The 27,610-nt window shown below is 50.1% G+C and overlaps 1 protein-coding gene and 1 pseudogene across 3 annotated transcripts; one reads left to right on the top strand and one right to left on the bottom strand.

The window, feature by feature from the left end:
- Positions 1–194: 194 nt before the first annotated feature.
- Positions 195–27,213, top strand: SNTA1 (syntrophin alpha 1; the record flags this gene model as incomplete). 2 transcript variants are annotated; one of them, XM_079720286.1, is made up of 8 exons in its annotated part: positions 195–504; positions 3,785–3,970; positions 19,359–19,563; positions 22,754–22,961; positions 23,111–23,241; positions 25,446–25,642; positions 26,353–26,540; positions 26,628–27,213. In XM_079720286.1, 8 exons carry the CDS (start codon positions 195–197, stop codon positions 26,715–26,717), a joined length of 1,515 nt encoding a protein of 504 aa, XP_079576412.1. In that variant the 3' UTR covers positions 26,718–27,213. The 2 variants fall into 2 exon arrangements, with proteins under 2 accessions (XP_079576412.1, XP_079576411.1); XM_079720285.1 differs by having other exon boundaries at positions 26,625–27,213.
- Positions 8,213–11,924, bottom strand: LOC307062563 (translation machinery-associated protein 7-like; annotated as a pseudogene). Its single transcript has 2 exons — positions 11,745–11,924; positions 8,213–8,277 (listed from the first exon to the last, which is right to left on the bottom strand). The product of its transcript is annotated as a translation machinery-associated protein 7-like (transcript).
- Positions 27,214–27,610: the final 397 nt, after the last annotated feature.

The raw sequence follows: 27,610 nt of genomic DNA, 5'->3' as shown, positions 1-27,610 counted from the left end.
GTGGCCACGGCACTAACCGTTAGCCGCACCCACAGATAGCCCCGCCCCTCGAGGCTCCACCCTCAGAGGCCAGTGGTAGGGTGGCGGCTGGCCCAGCCGGGCCCCGCCTGCCCTCCGCCCTAGGCGCTGGGTTGGAGCGGGCCGGGCACTGCGGGGCAGGGCGAGCGCGGCGGCCCGGGGGCTTGGAGGCGAAGATGGCGTCAGGCAGGCGTGCCCCGCGCACCGGGCTGCTGGAACTGCGCGCCGGGGCGGGCTCGGGGGCTGGAGGCGACCGGTGGCAGCGGGTGCTGCTCAGTCTAGAGGAGGACGCGCTGACCGTGAGCCCCGCCGACGGCGAGCCCGGCCCGGAGCCCGGTGCCCAGCGGGAGCCGGAGCCCACGCAGCTGAACGGCGCCGCCGAACCGGGCGCCAAGTCCCCGCCGCTGCCGGAGGCGCTGCTGCTCCAGCGGCGCCGCGTGACGGTGCGCAAGGCCGACGCCGGCGGGCTGGGTATCAGCATTAAAGGTGGGCGCGGGGCCACCGAGGGCACGGGTCGTGGTGTCTGTGGGACCGCCGAGGGCGCAGAGGTCGCGGGGGCTGGCAGCGTATTGAGAACATGGAGTTGGATGACTTCTGTCTGGGGGTAAGGGCGTCTGAGAGGACAGAGGGAACCGAGGGCACCAGGAGCACCAAGGTCAGAGAGGGCTTTGAGGTCTCAGTCAGAAGGCACAGGTGTGGAGGGCGTTGGGGACTCACCAAGGACACGTGAGTGGGGAGTTCTGTGTGGAGGCAAAGAGATCTGAGACTGGTTGCCTAGTCTAGGGTTGCATGGCCATCAGGAACAACAGGGACCCCAGGAGAGCAAAGGATGGAGAAAGGAGACTGAGGCCTGGGGTGCTACTAGGGCAGGGAGGGGGAAGTCTTCAAGACACAACCGAGGTGGGAGGGAGGAGTAAGGCCTGGAGTAGGAAGCATGGCTGGTGGGGAGATTGGAGACTAGTTGGAGGCGCCAGCTGGGCTGGGCTCACAGACAGGGGTCCAGAAAGGACCTAGAAATCTGAGGACCTAGAAAGGATGTGGACCTAGGTGAAGAGCCCTAACAGCTGGGTTTGAGTTTCCTGATCTGACCATTTCCACCTTCCACAGGATTGAGATGAGCTCTCAGCCCCCAGTACTGACAGCTTTCTTTAGGGGGCAACCCAGACTGAAGTCCAGAATCAGCTGTGTGAACTTAGACAAGTCATTTCCCATCTCCGGACCTCAGTTTCCTCAACTATATAATGAGGGTAATGGTAGAATTGGGATGTTTCTATGAAAACAGGAGTCCAAAGTACTCACCCTGCCAACACATAGTAGGTGCCTGGAGAATTATGGCTGTTAGATGAGAGGAAGAATAGAGGTTACGAGAGACTCCCAAAGTAACTAACCTAGTGCTAAAAAAACTGCACACCCCAGCTGCTGGGGTCACCATTCTTTCCTGAAGGGGTGGGGATGGTGGTGACTTGGCTACCACTGAGTGCCAAGTGCTGTGCCCAGTACTCTAGGCTCATGTCCACTTCATCCTGGCAACAAGTGCTAAAAGGTAGGAAGCATAATCCTCATTTAGTAGGTGAAGAAACTGAGACTCAGAAAAGTAAAATGGTTTTCCCAGGATCACGCAGTCAGTGAGCGACAGAGCTGGGATTTGAACCTTAGTTATCAGGCTCCTAGAGAGTGTCTAGAGGAGTCGGTTCTTCCCCATGGAAGGTTCCATGCAGCCAACCAAAGGGATCTAAAGGGGGGAAATGGGAAAGCCAGGGAGTGGGCACCAGTTTTGCCTTCAAACTCCAGCATGGGATAGGGCAACAGATCAATCCAGAAATTGTACACTCAATGGGTTAAAACAGGAAGGAACTTAGAGGCATACAGAGTTCCATTTTGCAGGTGGACAAACTGAATCTTGGAGAGGGGGGGACTTTCCAAGGTCACATAAAGTTACCTCCTAGCGTCATACTTCCAGGTGGGAGTAAGGGTACTTTTAGGAGGTGTCAGGGGGAATACCAGCTCCATTCAGTTCTTCATGTATGGAGACTGGGCTCCTGTTGCAATGTTGACCTTTCCTTTAGGGTCCAGCCCAGCCCAGGCATCCAAGAATAATCATGGATTCAAACTGAACTGAAGTCCCTAATTTCAGGCAGAAGAGGGCAGATGGATATAAATAGAAACTCCTTCCTTTCCTAGGTCTCGTGCTCTGTGTGGTGCAATGAACAAACTGTTGGGCCTGTGTGGGGTTCTGGAGAGGCATTCCAGTCCTACTTCTGCCACCAGTTTGTTGGGTGACATTGGAATTATGACCTGGGCCACTTGTTCCTCATCTTTGAGGATGGAGCACTAGTGTGATACCTGAGGGCCTGACTTGCAGTCTACCATAGAGTTAAGAGTGTTGGTTCTGGAGCCAGGAGACCTAGGTTCAAATACTGGCTTTGCCGCTAACCAGCTGGGTGACCTTGCGCAGGGGGCTTCTCTCTACACTTCAGTTTTCCCAGTAGGAATCTGAGCATGCCTATGTGACTGGCATGTTGTGGAGATGCAAGGAGACAAGATTGAAAGCATTTAGCATGGTGTTATTACTGTTGCTGATTTTAAAAGGACATTCAAGAATTTAGAAATAAAGCAATGTGGTAAAATGTATTAGTTTTTTTTTTTTTTTTTTTTTTGGCTGTGTTGGGTCTTTGTTGCTGTACGTGGGCTTCCTCTAGTTGTGGTGAGCAGGGGCTACTCTGTTGCGGTGCGTGGGCTTCTCATTGCAGTGGCTTCTCTTGTTGCGGAGCACGGGCTCTAGGCGTTCAGGCTTCAGTAGTTGTGGCGCGTGGGCTCAGTAGTTGTGACACATGGGCTTAGTTACTCTGCAGCATGTGGGATCTTCCCGGACCAGGACTCAAACCCATGTCCCCTGCATTGGCAGGTGGATTCTTAACCACTGTGCCACCAGGGAAGTCCCCAGATAGGCTTTTTTTTTAATTAATTAATTTTTGGCTGCATTGGGTCTTTGTTGCTGCAAGTGGGCTTTCTCTAGTTGCCTAGTTATGGCGAGCAGGGTCTACTCTTTGTTGTGGTGTGTGGGCTTCTCATTGCGGTGGCTTCCCTTGTTGCAGTGCACGGGCTCTAGGTGCGCGGGCCTCAGTAATTGTGGCTCGCGGGTTCTAGAGCGCAGGCTCAATAGTTGTGGTGCACGAGCTTAGTTGCTCCACAGCATGTGGGATTTTTCTGGACCAGGGCTCGAACCATGTCCCCTGCATTGGCAGGCGGATTCTTAACCACTGTGCCACCAGGGAAGTCCCCAGATAGGCTTTTGAAATCTCTAGACTTTAAGGCCTTGGTTTCTAGCCTGGATCCTAGGTTGTAAAGCTTTCTGATTGCTAAAGAGATCCTTCATGGCTATAGCAATAGCTGACTTCTATCTTTATTCTTGATTAGAGGTTATCAGTGGGTTCCCCCATTATGAGAAAATTGCTTAAAATGCAAAATAAAATAAGAAAAAGAAGTTACTGAAGCACCTGGTAAGTTACTCAAACACTGGTGAATACCCAAAGCATTTAACCAAAAGATCCATTATAACATTATAAATCTAGAAAATGACTTGCAAGTGTTATTAGTGTCCTAAACTTCTAAGGCTCTTTTCTGAGATTCTCTTTACTCTCCATTCCCCATTTCCCAGCACTGGTTTGGACATGGTGAGATACCTTCAGAAATAATTTTGCCTTGATGTGACTCGCAAGTGTTGGAGTGTCTGCCTCAGTTTCTTCCTCTTTCCGTGCTTGTGCAGGGGGCCGAGAGAACAGGATGCCTATTCTCATTTCCAAGATCTTCAAGGGCCTGGCAGCCGACCAGACGGAGGCCCTCTTTGTAGGGGATGCCATCCTGTCCGTGAATGGGGAAGACCTTTCCTCTGCCACCCATGATGAGGCGGTGCAAGTCCTAAAGAAGACAGGCAAAGAGGTGGTGCTTGAGGGTAAGCATTGGGGACCCCAGGGGTGTTCAGTTCTTCCCTACCTTCCCCAGGCCTCATGCAGTGTGGGCTGGGAGGTGGGCAGGGTTGAAAACAGAAACAGAACTTGGGGATCCGCCTTGAGACAGCAGGGGTGGTGGCAGCAGAGCTGGCCCAGAGCCAGGCTGACCTGGCTTTCATTTCCTCTCTCCCACTCCCTAGCTCTGTGGCCTTGGACGAGTCACCTCATTCCCCTGAGCCTTACTTTCCTCATCTGTAGGGCAGGGATGTAACTTCTGCCTTACTGGGTTGTGGAAGTAGGACAAAAGGTCCATGGCAGGCAGGATCTGCCACCCAGTGAGTGACTCAGGGGAAGAGAGGGGCGGGGACTGGCAAAGGGGCGGCTAAGATTCTTTCCTGAGGAACCAGGGGAGCTCTCAACTCTGAGTTCTCCTAAAACCCTGAGACCCATCTTGCTTTGGGAGGGGACTTGGCCTTTATGTATCAGGACATCAAATACTTCCAGCTAGGCTCAGAGAGGAGTATTATTTTTTGGGGGGGGTACTTGGTGGCTCCCCTCCACTATCCCGTCACTGTGTGGTCTTAGATGAGACCTTGGCTTTCTCCGGGCCTCAGTTTCCCATAGGTTGTTACAGTCTCTTGCTGGGGTGGTCCCACTTCTGCCTTTTGCCAGCTCTGTCAGGAGGTTTCTGCTCTGCTCAGCCCTTTCATCAAACTCCACTCTGTGGGATAGGGAGGGTGGGAGGGAGATGCAAGAGGGAGGGGATATGGGGATATATGTATACATATAGCTGATTCACTGTTATACAGCAGAAAGTAACACAATATTGTAAAGCAATTATACTCCAGTAAAGATGTTAAAAAAACCCAAAAACCAAAACCCCAAAAAAACTCCACTCTGTCAGTTCCGGAAGCCATGGGGGCCTGAAGAATGTATCTTTGGCTCCTGGCCCAGAACAGGCACATGGAGGTGGTGGGGGCTGATGGAGAATGCCATGGCCAGTGAAGCTGCGGAGCTGAGACCCAGGCCCAGATTCTGATAGGTTGCCTTTGTGTCCCCAAAGAGGTCTCCAAGAGGCCACAGAGACAAACAGGCTCTGGATCCCTGGGTGATCTTTGGCATTCTTGACCTAAATTCTCTATTGTTTTGTTTTATTTTATTTTTACATTTTATTATCTATTTAAATGTACTGTGTGTCTATTTAAATGCTACTGTTGCATTTTTAAAATATATACTGAAAGCTGACTCTGCAGTATTGGTCCCTAAAAGCTTAAGTATATCAATCATATTTTAACAGCAAAATGAAATAGCAAGATCACACATTAATGATATGGATATAGGAGACTTTCCCTCCCATATGCCTCATCACTTTGATATTTATAGCCAGTAATGCAGTTTAAACATTTGAAATTCATCAAAATGTCATATTTTGGTTGACTTGAAAAACTCTTTTAGTCTCTGCTGTTTGAAAGTTTAGTCCATGGATGGTAAAATTTCTACTGTAGACACATTTCTAATCCACGCCAAGGTCCCCTTCACCTCCTCATCTTTAAGTAAAGAATGTCTCTATCTGGCTTCTCAGTGTGGATCATTCTGAGAGGGTAACATCTCTGAGTGTTAGACGTTTGAAGCGCCTCCTGGTTTCGGGGCTAATACCCAAGCCTTCTACCTCATTTACTCCATTCCTTCCTCACTAAAGCCAAGAGGCATTTCCAGAGACCTACTATGTACCTGATTTGCAGAGCATTGGGTCAGAAGCTAAAGCAGACCCGGCCCTTCCTGAAGGAGCCCACCAGTGAGTGGGGGAGACAAAATATGAACACTATCTTCTCCACACAAACTATTTAAAAATCAGCGTCTAAAATTCTGTCTGCTCTGTAATTAATCTGGCCTTAGGCAAGACCCTCGTCTTCTCTGGGGCTCAGTTTTCATATCTGTTGGGGTTAAGCTAGATCAGAGATCACCAACAGCTTTCATTTTGAGTGTTAGCTTCCTTGGTGGCTACTGAGAGTTCCATATTTGGAAAGATTGGGAGGTCTTATCTGGACTCAGCAGAAAGGAGCTGGAATTGATTAGCAATGTCTGCTGCACATAGAGGAGGGAAGAGAAATACCATGTGTAACATCCCAGGACTGAGGGTTTCCAGCACTTATCTTCTCTAAGACTTTTCATAGGGCAAGAGCTTTCCTTGGCAAATGCTGACCCAGGCTGCTGGATGGAGCCTGGCCTGCCTCTTGCCCGGCATAGGATTTGGCACATGGTAGGCACTCTGTAAATGTTAGTGACTCCCCTCCTGTCCCATAGCATTTATATAGAATTGGTATTATTTCCTCCTTAAATGTTTGGTAGCATTCTCCAGGGAAGCTACCTTTATAGAAAGTGTTTGTTTGTTTGTTTGTTTGTTTGTTTGTTTTGCCACACTGCGCAGCATGTGGGATCTTAGTTCCCCTACCAGGGATCGAACCCTGGACCCTTGTAGTGAAAGTGCGGAGTCCTAACCACTGGACCGCCAGGGAATTCCCGATTTTAATGTCTTTAATAAGGCAATTTAGATGATCTGTTTTTTTTCTTTTCTTGGTAGTTTATGTCTTGCAAGGAATTTGTCCATTTCATCTAAGTTGTCAAATTTCTTGGCATAAAGTTGTTTATAATCTTCTGGTATTTTTCCTCCCTTTTGGATGACAGCCCTCTCCTGCTTTCTCTTTCTCTCCTCCTCCCTTTGTACTGCTCTACTCAGTGGTTTCAAGGGGACTCTCAGTCTTGTGGGGCAGATAGCTGAGCAAACCTACCAGATCACCATCCTGTCATAGGTGCTGAGATGGGGTCTGCCCAGGGATTGGAGGAGGCAGGTGGTCAGGAAAGACTTCCTGGAGGAGGGGATGCTGGCACTTTATGAACAATAAGCAGATGTGGGTATGGGGTGGAGAAAGGGCATTCCGGGAAGGGGAGCTGTGTGAGCAAAACCACGAAGGGGTGAAATGACTTGACTTACCTGGGGAGTTGCCTGGGAAGTAATTCAGCTTTATCTGAGCCTAGGTGTGAGGAAGGGAGTGGAGAAAGAGAGGGCTATTCAGACTGACAGATTCTGCAGGGCCTTGAGTGCCAGACTAAAGGAATTTGGAGGGAAACAGAGCGGTTAAAAGGTTTTCAGCAGAGGCTCACATGGTCAGCTCTGGGCTTTACAGCATCAACCTGGTTTGGAGGGAGGCAACAGTAGATGCAGAATGGCAACAAAGAGGCTGGGGCCACGAGCAGGAGGGAGATGGTGGTGGTTTGACCTAAGCAGGTTTGAATAAAAAGAGGAGTCTCGAGGTTGTAGCCTTCTTGTTAGTTTTTTCCCAGCTTTTTCTTAGTTGGAGTCTCTCTCTGAGCTGCTCTCCAGCAGGCTTGTAGAAGGAGGTAATTCCACCCAAGGCAACAAATGGGTGGGGGTGAGCACTGGGGGTCAAGACTCTTTGAATCGCATGGGTGATCTGAAAAGCCTGGAAGACATGAGGGATCTAGGATGCTGGGTTCTGACTGGTCCTTGAGATTTGGGGGAGTTTGTGGAGACTGGGCAGCTGCCCCAGTCTGGAGCCAGAGCTCCTGGAAGCCTCCTCTCTGGGCTTAGGATCCTCCCAAGCACCCAATCACTGGTCACATTGTTCAGAACTTCCCTGACCTCATCCCACTTCTTTTTTTTTTTTTTTTTTTTTTGTGGTATGCAGGCCTCTCACTGCCATGGCCTCTCCCGTTGTGGAGCACAGGCTCCAGACACGCAGGCTCAGCGGCCATGGCTCACGGGCCCAGCCGCTCTGCGGCACGTGGGATCTTCCCGGAACGGGACACGAACCCGTGTCCCCTGCATCGGCAGGCGGACTCTCAACCGCTGCGCCACCAGGGAAGCCCCATCCCACTTCTAAGACCACCTCCAAGGGCCCATGGCCTGTCCTTTGGATGTGAACTTGGCAGGGCAGCTGGACATTTTTCCTGAGGTCTGGGGCTTATTGGGTACAGAGCTCCCTAAAAACATCCTAGAAGAAAAGATGTCACTAGCAAACTACAGTTGTCAGCCAGAACCCTACTTCCCTGGCCTAAGTCAGGGGCTCAGCTGGGTATCAGCAACCCCAGCCTGCCTTCTAGACCTTTTCCTCTGTGAGGGCAGGAGTTTGCACAAGTGTCTTGAGCCTATTCTCAGCTATAGCGATGTATTTGTGACCAGAGTCTGGGCCCAAGCTGACAGCCAACACGCCTCTGTCTGCTGCTTAGAGAGGCCCATTGTGTGCAAGGATCTGGAAGCAGGGCCAGCCTGGGCCCTTGGAGACCAGGCCTGGGAGAAAAGGGAGGGACAGCCAGATGCCTCCCCTCCCTCCACCCCCAGTGAGGCTGACAAGACACAAGTAACAGGGAGCCTGTGATGCATTAAAAAATAATACTAAAGGACAAAAATGAATAAAGCCAATTTTAGTACTTTGTACAAAGTAGAGAAGGTTCACCCCACACAAAGATCAGGCTTTTAAAAGATACAGGCATGGGACTTCCCTGGTGGCGCAGTGGTTAAGAATCTGCATGCCAGTGCAGGGGACACGGGTTCGAGCCCTGGTCTGGGAAGATCCCACATGCCACGGAGCAACTAAGCCCATGAGCCACAACTACTGAGCCCGCATGCCTAGAGCCGGTGCCCCACAACAGGAGAAGCCACCGCAATGAGAAGCCCATGCACAGCAACGCAACTAGAGAAAGCCCACGCATAGCAACGAAGACCCAACGCAGCCAAAAATAAATAAATAAATAAATAAAAAAAAAAAAACAAGAAAGATACAGGCATAGAGTAGCATGTACATAAAAGACACAGAGAATAGTAGGAATTGCTATAATCCCCGTTTTACAGACAAAGTCACCAAGATTTGTTAAGAATAAATAACTTTCTTCAAGTCATACAACTAATAAATTGGCTGACTCAATTCAAAACTAGGTCTGTCTGATTGCAGAGGCCACTATTGACTCTGCCTTGGATAATACCTACCACTCATAGTTGTTTGCAACATAAAAAAATAATGCATGTAACGTGCTGGGACCAGTGTGCATAAGTAGGCACTCATTTATTTTATTTGTTGTTTATAAGGATGAGACAATGCATTTGAGGCTTATGGCACAATTCCACACAGTAAGCGTTTGATAAATGTCAACCTTTGTCATCATCACATCAGCAGCAGCATTTTTGTTTTCTCCAGTAAACTTGAAGGTCTCTGCAGGCAGGAGTCATGTGTAGTTTGCCTCAGAGCCCCAAGCCTGGCACCAAGGCCAGCACACATTAGATGTTGGTGAGTTTGGGGGGAATGATCACCTAGGGGACATCCCTGACCGTTTCTACTTTGCCTTTAACCTCCTCAATTGCAGTTGACTTTCCTAAATGTTTAAGATGGGGCTCAAGGCTCAAGCTGGGCTTGACTGACCCCTGAGAGTTTCCACTGTGAGTCCTCAGAACTCCAAGGCCAGGCCCCTGCCAGCACATCGCCTGGGAGATGGACACTGCCAGGTGTCCTGCCTGAAATTTGGCTCAATACATTACCACTGTCAAAAGTGGGATGTTAATGGATGCAGCTAATTTGAGGCCACTCCATGCAGCTTAGCCGAGTGATGCTGTGCCTGAGAGGCGCCTGAGGGACCTGTGTCCTGGGAACAGAGGCATGAATGGAGCCCCCGTCCAGTCCTCCCATGGCTGCAAAGACTTGTTGTTCTAATCATTGTTCTCAAGAAAACATTAATTTGGCTTCACACACATACGGCTTAGGGCCATGTGATTCCCCACAGACAAAACTTGGCTTAATTCAGTCCTGGCCTGTTCCCTGGATCTTTGATTAAAATGCTTGTGGGGCTCTGGAGGCAGGTTTTGGCCTTGATTAGCTATGTGAGCTTGGCTGTTGGTGGTGGTGGAGGAAATTATAATGATAATGATAAGAATGTTAATAATAGTGATGGTATGTCTGCTGTTTAATGAGCACCTACAGTGTGCTGGATACTGTGCTAGGTGCCTTCCATATGCTTTCTTGTTGCATCCTCAAAACCACCCTTATGACTGAAGGTTCATTATTCATCCCATTGTACAGATGAGAACACTGAAACTTAGAGAGGTGAAGCTTTTGCCTGAGGTCACACAGGGACAGAGATGGAATTTGAGGTCAGATCTGTCAGATGTCAAAACCCATATTCTTAAATTTTTTTTAAAAATTAATTAATTAATTTATTATTTTTTTGGCTGCTTTGGGTCTTCCTTGTTGCACGCGGGCTTTCTCTAGTTGCGGCGAGTGGGGGCTGCTTTTCGTTGCAGTGCACGGGTTTCTCCTTGCGGTGGCTTCTCTTGTTGCGGAGCACGGGCTCCAGGAGCGCAGGCTTCAGTAGTTGTGGAGCAGGGGCTTAGTTGGTCCGCGGCATGTGGGATCTTCCCTGACCAGGGCTCAAACCCGTGTCCCCTGCCTTGGCAGGCGGATTTTTTTTTTTTTTTTTTTTTTTTGCGGTACGCGGGCCTCTCACCGTTGTGGCTCTCCCGTTGCGGGGCACAGGCTCCGGACGCGCAGGCTCAGTGGCCATGGCTCATGGGCCCAGCTGCTCCGCGGCATGTGGGATCCTTCCGCACCGGGGCACGATCCCGCGTCCCCTGCACCGGCAGGCGGACTCTCAACCACTGCGCCACCAGGAAAGCCCGGCAGGTGGATTCTTAACCACTGTGCCATGAGGGAAGCCCTTCTTAAATGTTTGTACTGCACTGCAAGTCATATCATCTCTGTGAGACTCAGTTTATTAAATTTATTCAACTGTTAAATTGGGCAGTTTAACAATGGATCGGTCTCATTGAGTTGGTTTGATTAGGTGAAGATGTGTTAGTGAGATTTGAGCTTTCATGCTTGGCATATAGTAGGTGCTCAATAAGTGCTTCTTTCTCCCATTACTAAGATACTAGTAGGCTTCCTGAGTTGATGAGGGCTTTATCTTTGAATCCTGGCTAAGATGGTTTGGAACGTAGTAGTGTGTAGATATATATATGTGTTTTTTTTCAGTGTTTTTTTTTTTTTTTTTTTTTTTTTTGCGGTATGCGGGCCTCTCACCGCCGCGGCCTCTCCCGCAGTGGAGCACAGGCTCCGGACGCACAGGCTCAGCGTCCATGGCTCATGGGCCCAGCCGCTCCATGGCATGTGGGATCCTCCCGGACCGGGACATGAACCCGCATTCCCTGCATCGGCAGGCGGACTCTCAACCACTGCGCCACCAGGGAAGCCCTTTTTTTTGTTTTTAACAAAAGTTTATTCTTAAATGTACAGTATGTTCCAAGACAACACTTCATTCTAGCTATAGGTAGCAACAGATGTTATGGCAGAGAATCCAGATGTTTAAACAGGAATGGAATTAAGGCTCACCATTGCCTCAGACACAAGGAGCAGATTACTTTTTGCCAGATTTCCTTTTTTTTCAGATTTATTTATTACTTATTTATTTATTTTATTTTATTTTTTGGCTGCATCGGGTCTTGGTTGCGGCATGCGGGATCTTCGTTGAGGCATGTGGGATCTTTCGTTGTGGCACGTGGGCTTCTCTCTAGTTGTGGTGCGCAGGCTCCAGGGCACGTGGGCTCTGTATTTTGCAGCACACGGGCTCTCTGTGCGAGCTCAGTAGTTGTGACGCACGGGCTTAGTTGCCCCGCGGCATGTGGGATCTTAGTTCCCTGACCAGGGATTGAACCCGTGTCCCCTGCATTGTTAGGCGGAGTCTTTATCACTGGACCACCAGGGAAGTCTCTACCAGATTTCTTAATTCCACCTGTGGTCAGGGGGCTTTCCCCACGGCCTTCGCTTTTAGCTCCTCAAGTTTCTTCTGCTCCTCCTTCTGTTTCTGCTTGAATGCCTTATCTTCCTCGTCCATCACCTTGGCTTGCTTCTTGGGCTGCTTCAGGGGCTTCTTGCCACCTTTGTGGCCCAACATGGCACCTGCCGCCCCTTCCCCAGACCCTGGCGGTATATTTTTGAAAAATAGAGTTTAAAATAAATGTGAAAAGTAATATATGCTTAATTAAAAAAACCAAAAAACAAAAAAAACCCAGGAGAGTGTAAAGCAATTATCTTCTCATACCCATGGCTAATATTTTCACACACTTCCAGAGAAAGGTTTCCATATTTGTTTTTATCATTGAACAAGTTGAGGACCTCTCTCCAACTCAGCACATGTAGCTCTGTTTCATTCTCTTTATTATTATTATTTTTTTAAACAAATTTATTTACTTATTTTTGGCTGTGTTGGGTCTTCGTTGCTGCGTGCGGGCTTTCTCTAGTTGCGGCTAGCCGGGGCTACTCTTCGTTGCGGTATGCGGGCTTCTCATTGCGGTGGCTTCTCTTGCTGTGGAGCATGGGCTCTAGGTGCGTGGGTTTCGGTAGTTGCAGCATGCAAGCTCAGTAGTTGTGGTGCGCAGGCTTAGTTGCTCTGTGGCATATGGGATCTTCCCGGACCAGGGCTCGAATCTGTGTCCCCTGCATTGGCAGACGGATTCTTACTTAACCACTGTGCCACCAGGGAAGACCTCATTCTCTTAAATGGTTGCATAATATCCCATTATTGGGATTCAGATATTCGTCTCACAAATATTTATTGAGCCCTTGCTCTATGTCAAGACTCGATGTAAGGCACTGGGGATATAGCCGTGAACAGGACTGAGTGGTCTGCCAAGAACTCAACTTTTTAAAAAAAAATATTTATTTATTTATTTATTTATTTATTTATTTGGCTGTATCGGGTCTTAGTTGCAGCACGCAGGATCTTCATTGGCATGCAGGATCTTTTGTTGCAGCTCAGGGGCTTCTCTCTAGTTGTGAGATGGTGCGTGGGCTTAGTTTCCCCACAGCATGTGGGATCTTAGTTCCCCCAGCAGGGATTGAACCCGCGTGCCCTGCATGGAAGGCGGATTTTCAGCCACTGGACCACCAGGGAAGTCCCGAGCTCGCTTCTTGTATTTAGCAACCCCTATTCATGGGATTCAAGTTGCTCCTAGCCTCTTGTGCCATAGACAATGATGCCGTGACCCCTCTACGCACCTGTGAACATTTATCTGAAGGGGATTCCTGCAAAGGGTATTGCAAGTTCAAAGTGTTCATGTGCCTTTAGGATCTTGATAGGTGGTGCCCCCTATACTGTACAAGGGTGTGGAAGGTGAGATTTTATGCCCCAGAGTGTGGCAATCCAGGCAGCTCTGCTGCAAGGCCTGCCAGTGGCTGGGAACTATGTATAGTCCAGCCTTGCTGGACCAGCAGGACCTCAAAGATCATCCAGAGCCCGTTGGAATGCCATGTCCTCTCCACAGCATCCTGGATAGGCAGGTGGGCAGCTTGGACTTGAATCCTCACGATGCCTTACTCAGAAAGCTGTCATATCAGTGCCAATTATATAGGCAAGCAAACTGAGGCTCAGAGACTGTGGGACTTGCCAAGGCCAGAGAGTAAGCATCAGGGCCTGGATTGAAATCTTTGTCTGTCTGTCTGTCACGACATCCTGTGCTCATCCCCTTATACTGTCATACTAAGAATAGCAGCAGAGATAACCACTGCTATTTACTGAAGACCTATTCTATGCCAGGCAGGACAAAGTGCTTTACAAGTATTGAATCTCAGTATGTTAGGAGATAGATATATTTTACTCCCATTATAAAGATGAAGAAATAGAGGCTCACAGAAGTCAAGTCACTTGTCCAAGGTCACCGAGCAAGGAAGTTAAACCCAAGCCTGCCTCACTCTAGAGCCCAATTCAATGTTGTCTCCATCCTGAGAAGCCCCAGGCTTGTCAATATTCATTGTGCAGCCCCAGGCTTGTGCAACATTTCTTATTTACTGATTACCTGGTATGTGTCAGGTACTATTCTTGATGCTGGGGATACCCTAATAAGCAAGGAAACATGTCCCTGCCTTCATGGAACTGACATTTTGGTTAGAGGAGAGAGGCTGTAGACTAGTAAGCAACTGGATAGATCATGTAATTTCAGGCAGGGGCAAGTAAATGAGCACCCACTGAACAGACAAGGAACAGCTTGAGCTTAGGGGACAGGCTTTAGCCAAGACTCAAAGCCAAGACATTCAGTCATAAACATTTATTGAGCACTGGGATAAGTACTGGGGATACTGTGTTGAGCCAGAACAGATGTATCTCCTTCTCTCTGCAACACATATGTTCCCTCCCAATTGTCCTGGGCCAGGCAAATGGTCCTGCCTTGCCTCTGTTCCTCTGTTCCTTCTAGTGGAATCTATTCCTGGCTCCTTGGGGTCAGGGCTGGCTTCTCTCCTTGGCAGAGCTGGCAATCGGGGCCTCTGGAAGGGGCAGGGCGTCCTGTGTCTGTTTCAACTTCCCTGAGGAGGAAGGGCCCACGTATCTGCTTTACCAGGCTCCTGGGCCAGAGGTTTGGCTGGGGAGGGTGTGGACACCAGTTGGGTCTATCCTTGGGGTCTCAAGAATGCTGGCCACAGGGTCATGGTCCTGCCCTCAGCTCTCTAGGACACTGCCTTTGGGCAGCCCCGCCCTGCCTGGCTGGGTGACTCAGGCAGAAATCAGAGCAGGGAGGAGGCCTCAGAGCTGGGCTATTTATGGCCACACTCTGGGGGCCCCAGCACCCCACCCCAACTCTGGGACAGGCTGATTGGTTGGTGAAATGCAAGCCGTGTTTCAGACACCAGCTGGTGTGCTGTCCATCTATAGCATGCTCCTGTGGGAGAGGAGAAGCAGGACCCTCTTCTGGGATGGCCTGGGTGAGCAGGGCCTCTAGTAGTTTCTCTGGCTTCAAGGTGGCAAATGTTCATTTGCTGAGCACGTAGCGTCGGAGATCCCTGCTGGATTCTGGGGGGTACAGAGACAAGTCAGTCAAGGTCCCTGCCCTCACAGTGCTCCCAGCCTGGAGGAGAACACGGACTCCCACATGGACACATAGGGAAGTGGGGTCTAGGGGACTGCGGAGGTGATGGGCTTGGAGGTTCCAGAGCAGGTATCTGGGAAGGTTTCCTAGAGGGGCGATGTCTGAGCTGAGCCAGGACCTTCTGGGCTGTGGCACCTTCTCCCGCCTGCTGAACGAACCTGTCCTGCCCTGGCGTTCATTTCTCCATTCACAGAGCACTGACTCTGGGTTCGAATCAAGCCCGGTTTCTGTCCTATAGGAGCTCCCAGTTCGGTGCGAGAGACAGCCCCAACACACAAAATCACAGCAGAGTTCTAAGTGTGGGCAGAACCTGTGTCATATGTTTTATATCATCTTATTTAATTCTAATGTCTCTCTGAGGTAGACATCATTATGCAGATTGAGGGCCAGAGAGGTGAATTACCTCGTCCATGGTCACATAGTTAGACAGAGCTGGAATTCAAATCCTAGAGTGCCTGTCTCCAAACCATGTACTAAGGGCATTCTGTGCAGGGAGAACTGCATTTTAAAAGGCATTTGGAAGCTCCTACAGCTTCTGAGAGCTCTGAGGAGGTCAGTATAATTGGATTAGAGGGCGAGATTGGGGATGTGGCAGGAGGTAAAGCCAGCAAGGTAGGCAGGGCTCAGGTCCTGGAGAGCCTTGCAGTTGGGTGAAGAGTGCAGGGAGCCAGAGCATGGCTTTGAGCAGGGGAGGGACATAGTTAATTATAGTAGGGAGATATATCAGTTGCAGCCTGAGTCAGAGTGGGGCGGAATGGGTGGGTGCTGTATTAGTTAGGATGCTTTTGTCTGCAAGTAACAGGAACCCAATTCAAAGAGGTTTAAACATTGAAGAAAATATGTTTTCTTCCAGAATACATAAAGTCAGCATGGCTCCAGGGTGGATTAATTTAAGGTTTCACCATCCTCAGTGTGTGGACCCCAATCCTGGGGTCAAAGTGACTATCATCGGTTTAGGACCAACTCTCCCCTCCCAGCAACTTCTAAAGGCTAGAGAGGAAGGGAAGGGAGTATATTTTCTCTCATAGCTCATTGGACAGAATTGTATCATCTGCCCCTTTCTAAGCTAATCACAAGCAAGAGGGATGGAATGATCATGATTTGCTTTGACCAGTCAAGATTTTCCCCCTGGGCTGGGGAGAAGCCCAGCCTTTTGGGCTCTGGGTTCTGTTGGCAAGGAGAAAAAAAGTAGGGGAATGGTTTGGCTGTCAGGTAGGCTGTGATGTGTCCCACCTCTATCGCCCCTTGAGACATAATCCTGGGGTAAGTCATTACTGTAATGGTGAGGATGAGTCATTTTTAGTCTTAGTTCCCAATCTTCAGACCTAGGCTTAGTTCTCTCAAAAAAATCTGCTCTTGTTTTCAATATAACTTCTCTTCCAACCCCAATAGGGCTTGTAACTCCCTCTCACTTTCACCCCTGTTTGCCTTGGATCCTATCTGAGCCTCAGGGTCAGTCTCCTGCAACAGAAATAGCTTCTTATGTGGTTCTTCCAGGGAGCTGGGCCAAGAACTGCTTCCCCGCCCCTTCCTGGTCTGTCCGCTCACAGGCAGAGCATACTGACTGGGCCTTGACTGCAGACATCAGATGGCTAGCAAGCCAGATGGCCATGGGAGTAGAGGTGGCTGAGAGGAGAGGAAGAGAGGCTGCCCAAGGGCTAGCAGGCATAGGTACTATTCAGTAGGGCAGCAGAGGGGACAGCCTGGCTGGGAGAAGAGAGACCAGTGCTCGGGCAAGACTTTTAACCACCTTGATGTACACACTGTCCTTCTAGCAGCTCATTTTAGAGATAGGAGACTGCTGCTCATCAGAATTGGGAACAGTCCAGATGCTGGGACAGAGGTGGCAGACACTACTGGTTGTCTGTCTTCCAACCATTTCCCCTTCTTCCATGCTACCAGAGCCTGATTTAATTGGGTGGGAATATGCTCAGCCCTAGAGGCTGAATTGTGATTGGTCTAAATAAATCATGACTATTCACTCTTACTAATGATTTGCTAGAAGTTGGTATGCAGCCCATTCAGGCCAATGAGATATAAGGCTTCATGGAAATATTTACCTCTCTGATAAGAGGGAGATGTGAGGAGACAGCCCTTTTGCTGCCTGCCTCCTCCCTTCTTGCTTTAGGTTTTGTCATGTAAGGAATGATTAGCTTAAGCCTGTTGCAGCCATCCTGTGGTCATGAGGGGAAGGCCAGAGAATGGCAGAGATCCAATGGCAGAGATGCCTATCCAGGATCCAATGTCATTGAGCCACTGAACCAATCCTGAAATTGTCTTCCTCTAGACTTCTTGTTACATGAAATCATAAATATCTTTATTGCTTAAGGCACTGTTATCATATATTCTATTATTTGCAGCCAAACTCAACTAATTGATAGAGTAAGAATGCCAAAATGTTTTATTATTTAATTGATTGGTAATGGCTGCCATAGAACACTATGATTGATTTGTGATGGCTTCCTTGAGCAAGGGATAAACAAGTGGTAGCTCAAGTGTCACATGTTTACCATCCCAGTCCTACCTAGGACCAGTCCAACACCTGACACATATTAGGTGCTCAAGAAAACTGACTTGTCTCTGAAACTCTTCTCCCACCAAGCTCTTCTCAGATCAACCTTGTGTTCATCATGTTGCCTTTCACTTCTAGCTGCCCTTTGTTACTGACATCTTCCTTTTGTCAAAAGGCATGGAATCCAGGCCCCAGTCAAGACTCTTTTGGTTGCAAATATCATAACTCCTGTTGGAATGGCAGTCTGACTTTCTAAATGAGGAGTATCAGAAACCAGAACATTAGCAGGTGCCTGGCAGGGCTTTCCCTCTGTCTCTCAACATGCATCTCCACTGATTTTCTCTCCCTACAAATTAGCTCTCACCTCTTCTCTGTCCTCACTGCAGAAGGTGGTTGCCCCTATAGCTTTCAAGTGTGTTCAACACATTAGTGTAGGATCTCTCAACAGTCTTAATTTGGGTAGCCTAGTGTGGGTAAGGGGTTGACCCCTGGTTCAGCTAGCATATCCAGGAGAGCAGGATCACATATCAGAACATGACTTTATGGGTCAGTTGGGCAGAGGAACTGAACAAAAAGTTCAGTTCCTCTGAATTTTGTACCAGCCACATTTCAAGTACTCAGTAGCTACATGCGGCTAGTGGCTACTGTGCTGGACAGTGTATATAGAGAACATTTTCATAATCATAGAAATCATGGTCTCTGTTGGACAATGCTATTCTAGAAGGAGCCCACTATACTCACTCAGTGTTGACTGGTCAGAGCTAAGAGGGCCTCTAGACATCTATATTGGTTAGGGTACAAGTTGTGCTGCTGTAACCAGATCCCCATAAAATACTATGGCTTAAATATAATAGAAGCTCCTTGCTTTCTTAGGTAACAGTTCAAGTCTGACATGGCAGTCCAGAGTCTCAGCATCCATTTATTTCTGTTTGTTAGTCAGCCTTTTAGAGTGTGGCTCATGTTCTCCTGGTCAAGATGGTGCCCCACCAGTTTGTGTTCTAGCCAGCTCAACCTGTCAAGGGAAAAGACAGGGAAAGGAAGGGTGTGCCCCTTTCTTTTTCTTTTAAATTTATTTATTTATTTATTTATTTTTGGCTGCATTGGGTCTTCACTGCTTTGCACGGCCTTTCTCTAGTTGTGGCGAGCGGGGGCTACTCTTCGTTGGGGTGCGTGGGCTTCTCATTGTGGTGGCTTCTCTTGTTGCGGAGCATGGGCTCTAGGCGTGTGGGCTTCAGTAGTTGCAGCACGTGGGCTCAGTAGTTGTGGCACACGGGCTTAGTTGCTCCGCGGCATGTGGGGTCTTCCCGGACCAGGACGTGCCCCTTTCTTTAATGGGCAGAGGTTGGTAGCTGCACACATCTCTTCTGCTGTCATCCTATTGGCCAGACTTGGTCAAATGGGCACTTATAGCTGCAAGGGAACCTAGAAGATGAAGTCTTAAGCTGGAAGTTTATCACTATCTTGGAGGAAAATTAGCAGCCTCCACCATAGGACTATCTCATGCAGCGCCTCCTTTTTGCAGATGAGAAGACTGAAGAGATAGAGGCAAACAATGGGACAGTGGCAGAGCAGTCACATCTTCTGACTCCCGGTGCTCTCTCACTGCCTTGCTGCAGCTGTTGCCCATTCCCTTTAAGCAGCCATCCTGAAGCTCTGAACACTTAAACTTATGTGGTTAGAACTTAGTTATGTGGCCACACCTAGCTGCAAAGGAGGCTGGGAAATGTAGTCTTTCTTCCAAGTGGCCATGTGTCTATAAACCAAGGGAAAAGTGAGAGAATGGATGTTGGCATGCATCCAGAATTTTCTACCATGCTTCCCTGTCTGAGACTTTAGCCTAGAGGAGGATAGTGATAGTGGACATAAATTAAACTTTTAATGAATTAGTGACAATTGTGATGTGTGCTACGTGGGAGCCCATGTCACAGTGGTAACTGCTGACCTCTCCCCTAACCAGTCAAGTACATGAAAGAGGTCTCACCGTATTTCAAGAACTCTGCCAGTGGGACCTCGGTTGGCTGGGACTCGCCTCCTGCCTCACCCCTTCAGCGGCAGCCTTCCTCCCCTGGCCTCCCACCCCGGGACCTCCGTGATGCCAAACACATGTCCTTGAAGATGGCATATGTCTCGAGGAGGTGCACCCCCAGTGACCCGGAGACCAGGTAAGCCTGGCGTAGGGGGCAACTCAGACAGACATGCCCTCGTGTTAGGTAGTGGGGCCAAAGGAAAGATTCCCTTGTGTTGCAAAGTGACAAGCATGATGCGCAGACGTCGTAGGTGCTTAAGAAATGTTTGTTGAATGGATGCAAGGGTGAAGTTATGGGGATGATAGTGTGCTTTGCTTCTCTCTTCTCCCTCTGGGCAGTTCACATCTGAGGAGGAACTTGGTCTGCGAAGGAGCCCTGGATTCCAGTCTTGGTACTCCTTGAACTAGTCCCTTTTCCTCACTAACCTTTAGATTCCCCTTTGTGAAACAAGCATATCGGACTCAGTGATCCCCTCAAGTCTCTTCCAACTCTGCTGAGGTTCTGAGATGTCTGGTAACGTTTGTGTCAGGGCCGTGGAAGGTTACCACCCCTCACATCTGCGCAGCCTTTAACACCGATGATAAGATTGATACCAGCCAACGTTACTGAGTGTTTATCACGCACAACTTAATTTAACTGTCACAGCAACCCTACAGGCAAAGTCCTATTATTTCACCCCCATTTTGTAGATGAGGACAGAGAAAGTAACATGCCCGAGATCACACAACCTGGAAGGAATGGAGCTTGCCTCATTTCCAGGTAGCCCTCTCTGCTTCAGAAGCTTCAGGTGCTTGAGTAGTGATGGTGGTAAATGCAGTCTATGTTGATTAAACGCGGTGTGCAGTATTGGGGTGGTGTGTAGTATTGGGGTGGTGTGTATATGGCTTGGGCATAAAAGGCTTGTGCTGTGGGTCCTAGTTACAGCTGAGGCTCAATGCCAGGCCAATGCCCAGCATTGCCCTGAAGGGCTGATTAATGTTCAGCATCCATATCTCCTGGCCCTGCTTGTTGCCCCAGCCCCAGCCTGCCCTCATGAGGCAAGAACTAGTGATTCACAGGTCACTTACAGGTGCTCCACTAAAGGGGCCTTGTGTGTTGGGTGAAGGTGAGGTGGTATCAGTCCTTCCTGAGACTCATAGAACTTTAGGTTAATTGTGGATCCCAGCCTGACCCCAGACATCACCTGAAGCATGTGTGTACATATATTTCTATGTGTGTCTACATGTAGATGGCATTTAAATGCAAGTGTTTGTGGGTATATGTGAGCATTTGCATGGGCAGAGGTGTAGATTTGTGCATATGTGTTTGTGTGTGTTTGTGTTAATATTTATATGTGTATACTCATGTATGTACATGTGCCTGATTTGTGTACATATGTGTAACTTGAATATAACTGGGTTTCCATATCAGCACAGTATCCCAGTCAAAGGAACACAATCTGGTAACCAAAATGTAATGAAAAATATTTCAAACTCTTACTTAGTGTTAGGATTACATTGGGCTGCAAGTATTAGAAACCCCAGCACGAAATGGCTTAATAAATGAAGAGTTAATTTTTCCACACGTTTAAAAAGAAGTCCAGTGGTCAGCTGTTTAGGCTGCTGTTGCTGCTCAAGAATGCCCTCAAGGCATCAGGCTTCCAGCTTCTTTTTTTTATTTTTATAATTTTTTTTTCGGCCGCACGACATGGCTTGTGGGATTCTAATTCCCCGACCAGGGATTGAACCCGTGCACTCGGCAGTGACAGTGCGGAGTCCTAACCACTGGACTGCCAGGGAATTCCCCTTCTGCCATCATTATTGTGGATTTTCTTCTTCCTGGAAGCAGGATGGTGGCTGCATCTCCAAGCATGTGTCCATATGCCAGACAGGAAGAAGGCAAAGGACAAAGGAACTTTTCTCCTGGTATTTTGTTCTATTGCTGCATAACAAGCCATCCAAAAATTTAGTGGCTTAGAAGATAACAGTTTATTACTTTTCACAATTCTGTAATCTGGGCTGGATCAGCCGGCCAGTTCTGTTCGATGTGATATCTGCTGGGCATGGAAGTCCAAGGTGGCTGTTTCACCCACGTGCCAGCTGGGGTGGTTGGAACAGCTAGAGGCTGGCTAAGCATTCCTCTTTCAGTATGACCTTTCTATATGGCTAGCTTGTTCTTCTCAGGGTGGGTGGCCTCGGGCTAGTTGGATTTCATGATGGCTTGGGAATGCCGGAATGGCACGGGAATGCCGGAATGGCACTTCTGCCACATTTTATTTGTCAAACCAAGTCACAAGGCCAAGTAGAGGAGAAAGCAGCTTCACCTCTTGATGAGAGAGGTGCACCGTGTGTATAGGGAGGGATGAATTTGGTGGAGGCCACCTTTGGAAACTAACTACCACAGCTGGGAACGCTTTACCTTTCATTTGGGAAAGGACACCCTCCCCAGAGCCTTCTCTCTCTCATCAGTCAGAACTGGGTCGATGGCCAGGGCTAGCTGCAAGGGAGCTCTGTAGTGGAGGAAGGCAGAGGCGGAGGGCATTGGAATGGATGTGTGTGAGCCGTTCTCCAGTTTCTGACCCACTTCACTGTTTACAGAAAAGCCAAAGGGGAGTGAATCTTTAATGCCCCATAGAACATTTGAAAGTCCTCTCCCTGTCACTAACTCCTCTTGTACCTCCCTGAAACCTTTCCCCCACACTTACCTGTGTGGCTTTTTATCTCCCTGCCCTTTTCCCTTCTCCATTCCCCAGCTCTTTTTTCTTTCCACACCACGGATCTTAGTTCCCCAACCAGGGATCGAACTCGTGCCCCTTGCATTGGAAGCGTGGAGTCCTAAGCATCAGACTGCTAGGGAAGTTCCCCGCCCCCCACCTCTTTTTATGTAGACCATCTCAGGCTACTAAGCCTCTTCAGTTGCTGTGTCCACACCCCTACCCCGTCAGTGCGTTACTTTGGTTCTGTACCACAAAGGAGAACCTGGGAGATGGCCTAGCAAGACAGTCCTTCTCCTCAGAAACCAGGACAGGGCAAAATCATGAATCCTCGCACAGTGATAAGTTTGGCCCCCGTCACACATGTTTGAGTGTGTGTGTATTTGTGTGTATATGCCTATGGGTGTGTGTGTGAGATAGTCTCTTATCCTGAGAGAAGACAGATAAGCCCCGTGAGGCTCCAACAACTGTGGCTGGAGCCCTGCAGCAAGTGTCGCTCCTGATTCTGTCATGGACATCCCCTGTGGTTTCTTCTGGTTTTGTGGTAGATGGAGTTTCTTGGGCCAGATTTCAGGGTTGGGTACCTGCAGCCCAGTGGACGGGCCCTCCCCTCCACCTCATTTGTGCCTGCAGGTATCTGGAGATCTGTTCAGCAGATGGCCGGGACACCCTCTTCCTGAGGGCTAAGGATGAGGCTAGCGCCAGGTCGTGGGCAGCTGCCATCCAAGCCCAGGTCAACGCTCTGATGCCCTGGGTCAAGGACGAGCTGCAGGCACTGCTGTCAGCCACCAGCACAGCCGGGAGCCAGGACATCAAGCAGATCGGCTGGCTGACTGAGCAGGTGCCTGCAGGGCCCGGGACCTATCCTCCCCACTCTTCCCTTGTCCTGCAGCTGACCCAAATCCCACTGCCCCTCACTGCCTCACCCCTCCCTGGCCCTCTGACCTCTCCCCTCTCCGTCCCTCCTCACTGCTGCCTTGCCCCCTGCAGCTGCCCAGTGGGGGCACAGCACCCACCTTGGCCCTGCTGACCGAAAAGGAGCTGCTCCTCTACTGCTGTCTCCCCCAGACCCGTGAGGCCCTGAGCCGGCCGGCCCGTACTGCCCCGCTCATCACCACCAGGTATCCGCGGACAGGCAGGACTGTGTGTCCCACCCAGAGCTTGGGGGGTGATGCTCTAGATGGACCTCAGAAGCTGGGGACTCCAGCCCCATCCTGCCCTGAGTTATTCCCCAGGTGGCCTGAAGCGAGTCTCTGCCTTGTCTGGGCCCTGGTTTCCTCATCTGTAAAATGGGGGCTTGGAACAGAAGGATATGAGGTCCCACCAGTCACTCATTCATTGATGCCTACTCTGCCCAACCTTGTGCTGTGTGGTTCAGGAGACAGAGAGCCCCCAGAGGCTCTGCCCTCAGGGAGTCCCCAGCCTGGCAGGGGAGACTGACCCGGGAACAGCCTTTAGGATGCAGAGTTGTAGGGACCACTTAACTCTACCTGGCCTGGTGGGGGAAGTCTTCGGGCAGAAGGTGACATTTGAGCTGGACTTTGACAGGTGAGTAGAAGTTTGCTATTTAAGAAAGGCTGGAAAAGCATCTCACACAGAGGGAACAATATAGTCAAAGGTACAGAGGCTCTTGCACGTTCATGGAGCCGTGAGTGTGCTATAACAGTTTGTAGACTCTCTGCAGGAAAGGGAGAGAAATGAGGCAGGGAGTTGGCAGGGCCTGATCTTGCGGAGCCTCTATTGGCTGGTTAAGGAATGTTAGCCTTATCTTAAGAGCTGGGGCAGAGTTGAAGAGTTTTAGCCTGGGAGTGAGGTGGTTCTTTGGGTTGCGTTTTGTGTGTGTGTGTGTGTGGTACGCGGGCCTCTCACTGTTGTGGTCTCTCCCGTTGTGGAGCACAGGCTCCGGATGCGCAGGCTCAGCGGCCATGGCTCACGGGCCTAGCCGCTCCGCGGCACGTGGGATCCTCCTGGACCGGGGCACGAACCCGTGTCCCGTGCATCGGCAGGCGGACTCCCAACCCCTGCGCCACTAGGGAAGCCCTGGGTTGTGTTTTAAAAGAATCTATGTTGCTGCCACCTGGAAAATACGCTGGAGGCGGGGGATGGGAGCAGTCATGCAGGAGAGCTGGTGGAGGTGGGTGGAGGCAGCAGATGGAGAGGAAAGGCCGCATTTGCATTGGAAAACACATGGGTGGTAAAATTAACCAGGCTTAGTACTCACCAGATGGGGAGGGTGGGGGAGGTGTCCGGATGAATGGATGAACGGGAGGTTTGGAGCTTGTGTCTGGGGGAGCAGTGGGACTGGGGGTGGGAGTGCAAAGGAGGAGGTCAGAGCAAGACGCTGAGTTGAGTCCAGAGTGTGCGAGGGACAGGTAGGGAGCTTGGGTAGGAAACTTGGAGACTTGTGGGTCTGTAGTTTAGGGCTGCAAAGTAGGGGACTACAGACCCACAAGTCTCTCCAAGTATCAGAAGCAGCTCCAAGGGGGAATGAAGCTACGAGAGAAAGTATGTGGAGTGAGGAGCAAAGTGGGCTAAAGGACAGAACTCTGGGGTCTGCTGCCCAGAGAGGGGCATTGAACTGCCCAAGGTTACACAGCAAGTGAGAGTCAAGCTGCGGGGTCTGGGCCCTTGTTGGACATGTCTCCTCACTCTGGGCTGGGCTCTGGCGTACGTGTCAGGAGCCTGCTGCCTACTAGGGATAAGCAGGTCATGAATTGCCTGCCTAATTAAGTGATTCATTAATTCAGGTCACAAATGTTTACTGAGCACCTACTATATGCCAGGCATTGTTTTACTTGCTGGGAATATAGTGGCGAACAATTAGACAAAAATTTGTACCCTAGATGATATTCTGGAGAAAAAGACAAAAGCCAGCCGAAACAGTGAAAAGTAATTATAACTTCTGGTACCATAAAGAAAAGTAAGGCTAGTGAGTGATAGGGAGGGGTGCCGTTTTAGACAGAGAGGTCAGGGAAGGCTTCTCAGAGGAGATGGCACTTGAGCAAAGGTCTGAAGGAAGTGAGGGAGAGAGCAATGCAGATAATCAGGGAAGAGTGTGCTCGGCAGAGGGAACAGCAGAGGTGCTGAGGCAGGAGTGTGCTTGGCGTGTCTGAAGACACCAGAACGGTTGGAGCCGAGGGGGCAAGGGGAAGGGTGGCAGGAGCTGGTCTCCTGTGAGTCAGTCAGTGGCTGTCTGGAAGTCCTGTCCCCACATTAGGTGGTAAAGGAGTCGCAGGGTCCCTTCCCAGGTAACCACCCTTGTGGCCCAGAGCTACCTCCCTGCTGCCTGAGGCCTCATGCTTAGCCCTCTGCCCCCTGCCCCCAGGCTGGTGCACTCAGGCCCCTCCAAGGGCTCCTTGTCCTACGATGCAGAGCTCTCTTTTGCCCTGCGCACGGGTACGCGCCACGGTGTGGACACTCACCTGTTCAGCGTGGAGTCACCGCAGGAGCTGGCTGCCTGGACCCGCCAGTTGGTGGATGGCTGTCACCGGGCTGCTGAGGGTGTGCAGGAGGTGTCGACAGGTGGGCTGGGTGGATCTGGGAGTGCCTTTCTGGTAACGAGCCTCTTATCCCCAGGGATATTCAAGTTTCCTTCTTTAGGGTGCTTCAGGAGGGGGAGAGAGAGTGGGATTTGGGGTCTCTGAGGGCCCTCTGTTTTGGATGTGCAGGTGCCCTGGTAGGTAGTGAGACTCTTTTCCCAGGGGTTTTCTTGTGCCGGCTTTTGACTCTGCTGGTGAGGATATGAGAGATGGCACTTGGAGTAGGGTTGCCAGAAAAAATACAGGACACTCACTTAGATTTGAATTTCAGGTAAAACAACAAATAATTTTTTGGTCTAAGTATGTCCAAATGATCCATCGCTTATCTGAAATTCACATTTAACTGGGCAAGCCTACAGGCCTCTAAGGTCTCCGAAGGCCATGCTTGGTGGGTCTGCTGATGCCTTTATAGGGAGTGGGCCTCCTGTCCAAAGCAGAGTTGAAGCTCCCCCTTTCCACCTTTGCTGCTGGCAGTGGGACTGGAAGTGGGGTATAGGTTTTCTGCCTGCTCATCCTTCTGTATTTCAGAGTGTGGGTGACTCTATACAGGGTGGGTGTACAAATGGCATTGACAGTGAGCCTCCCACCTCCAGTGGCATTCAAGTTCCGCTTTTGGAGCTACCAGTGGGGATTGGAGGTAGGGCTTGCGGTCTCTGAGGTGTCGCTGTGCCCGTGCCCACACCCTCCCCACAGCCTGCACGTGGAACGGCCGTCCCTGCAGCCTGTCTGTGCATATTGACAAAGGCTTCACACTGTGGGCGGCCGAGCCAGGTGCGGCCCAAGTTGTGCTGCTCCGACAACCCTTTGAGAAGCTGCAGATGTCCTCGGACGATGGTGCCAGTCTCCTTTTCCTGGACTTCGGGGGCGCTGAAGGAGAGATTGTGAGTGGAGGGGCTGGGGGGTGATGCTGTCCTGGGGCCCAGACTGGATGGGGCTCCTGACCCTTCTCTCCGTCCACCCTGCAGCAGCTGGACCTGCATTCATGCCCCAAAACAATGGTCTTCATCATCCACTCCTTCCTCTCGGCCAAAGTCACCCGTCTGGGGCTCTTAGCCTAGAGGTCGTCAGATGCATTAGCCCTGAAGAGGGGGTGTCCACCACACGGCCTGACCTGGCCCTCCGCTGATTGCCTGCTTACCACTGGGCTGAGGGAAGGGAGAGGAAAGGAACAAGGAGGCAGAGACCCAGCCCCTGAGAGAGGCTGGGACCCAGACTGAGGGCACAGTGGATCCTGCCAGTGATGTGGTAGCCTCCCTGCTGCTCCCCCCACCCACACCAGTGCCTTTTGTGGAGAGATATTTTGTGTATGCAGAAGCCATTCCGAGCCCGGGACCTGCCCCTCTGGGGATCTTGACCCTAGCTGACAACTGCCAGGCCTCCTAGGGGCCCCTAAACTGTCCCCAGAGGCCCCACCTGAAGCTGGAGTTCCCTGGGGTCTGTGTCAAGAGAAAGAGGAGGAGTCTTTCTGTTCATTTCTCCCATCAGCTCTACCACCTTGAGGCATCTGGTTTTTCTCTTCATCCTCTCTCTCTCATCCTTAGTCTCGGATAAATAAACAGCCTGTGAGTACATAGGCAGCCTGGCCCAGTGTCTGTGGTTTGTACCTTGGCCTGTGGGTGCTGTAGTGGCCCCTGTAGTCGCAAGAGGGACCAGACCCAGGACTGGAGCCCCTTTCCCTAGAGAAGAGCAGACCTTTAACCACAGGGCCCAAAAAAGAATCTATTGGTTATCTACTGTTGCATAACAAATTACCCTCAAATTTCACAGCTTTAAACAGTGAACATTTATTCTCTTTCAAGTTCTGTGGATTAGGAATTTGAGAGGGGCTAAGCTGGGTTGTTCTTGTCTCAGGGTCTTTCATGAGGTTATAGTCAAGGTGTCTGCTGCACTCATCTGAAGGCTTGACTGGGGCTAGAGGATCTGTTTCCAATATTTTTCACTTATGGATGTT

The sequence above is a fragment of the Hyperoodon ampullatus genome (assembly GCF_949752795.1).
Source record: "Hyperoodon ampullatus genome assembly, chromosome: 14".
Classification (NCBI taxonomy): Eukaryota; Metazoa; Chordata; class Mammalia; order Artiodactyla; family Ziphiidae; genus Hyperoodon; species Hyperoodon ampullatus.
Note: the sequence above shows the minus strand (reverse complement) of the source record. Positions and strands in the feature narration are given on the sequence as shown.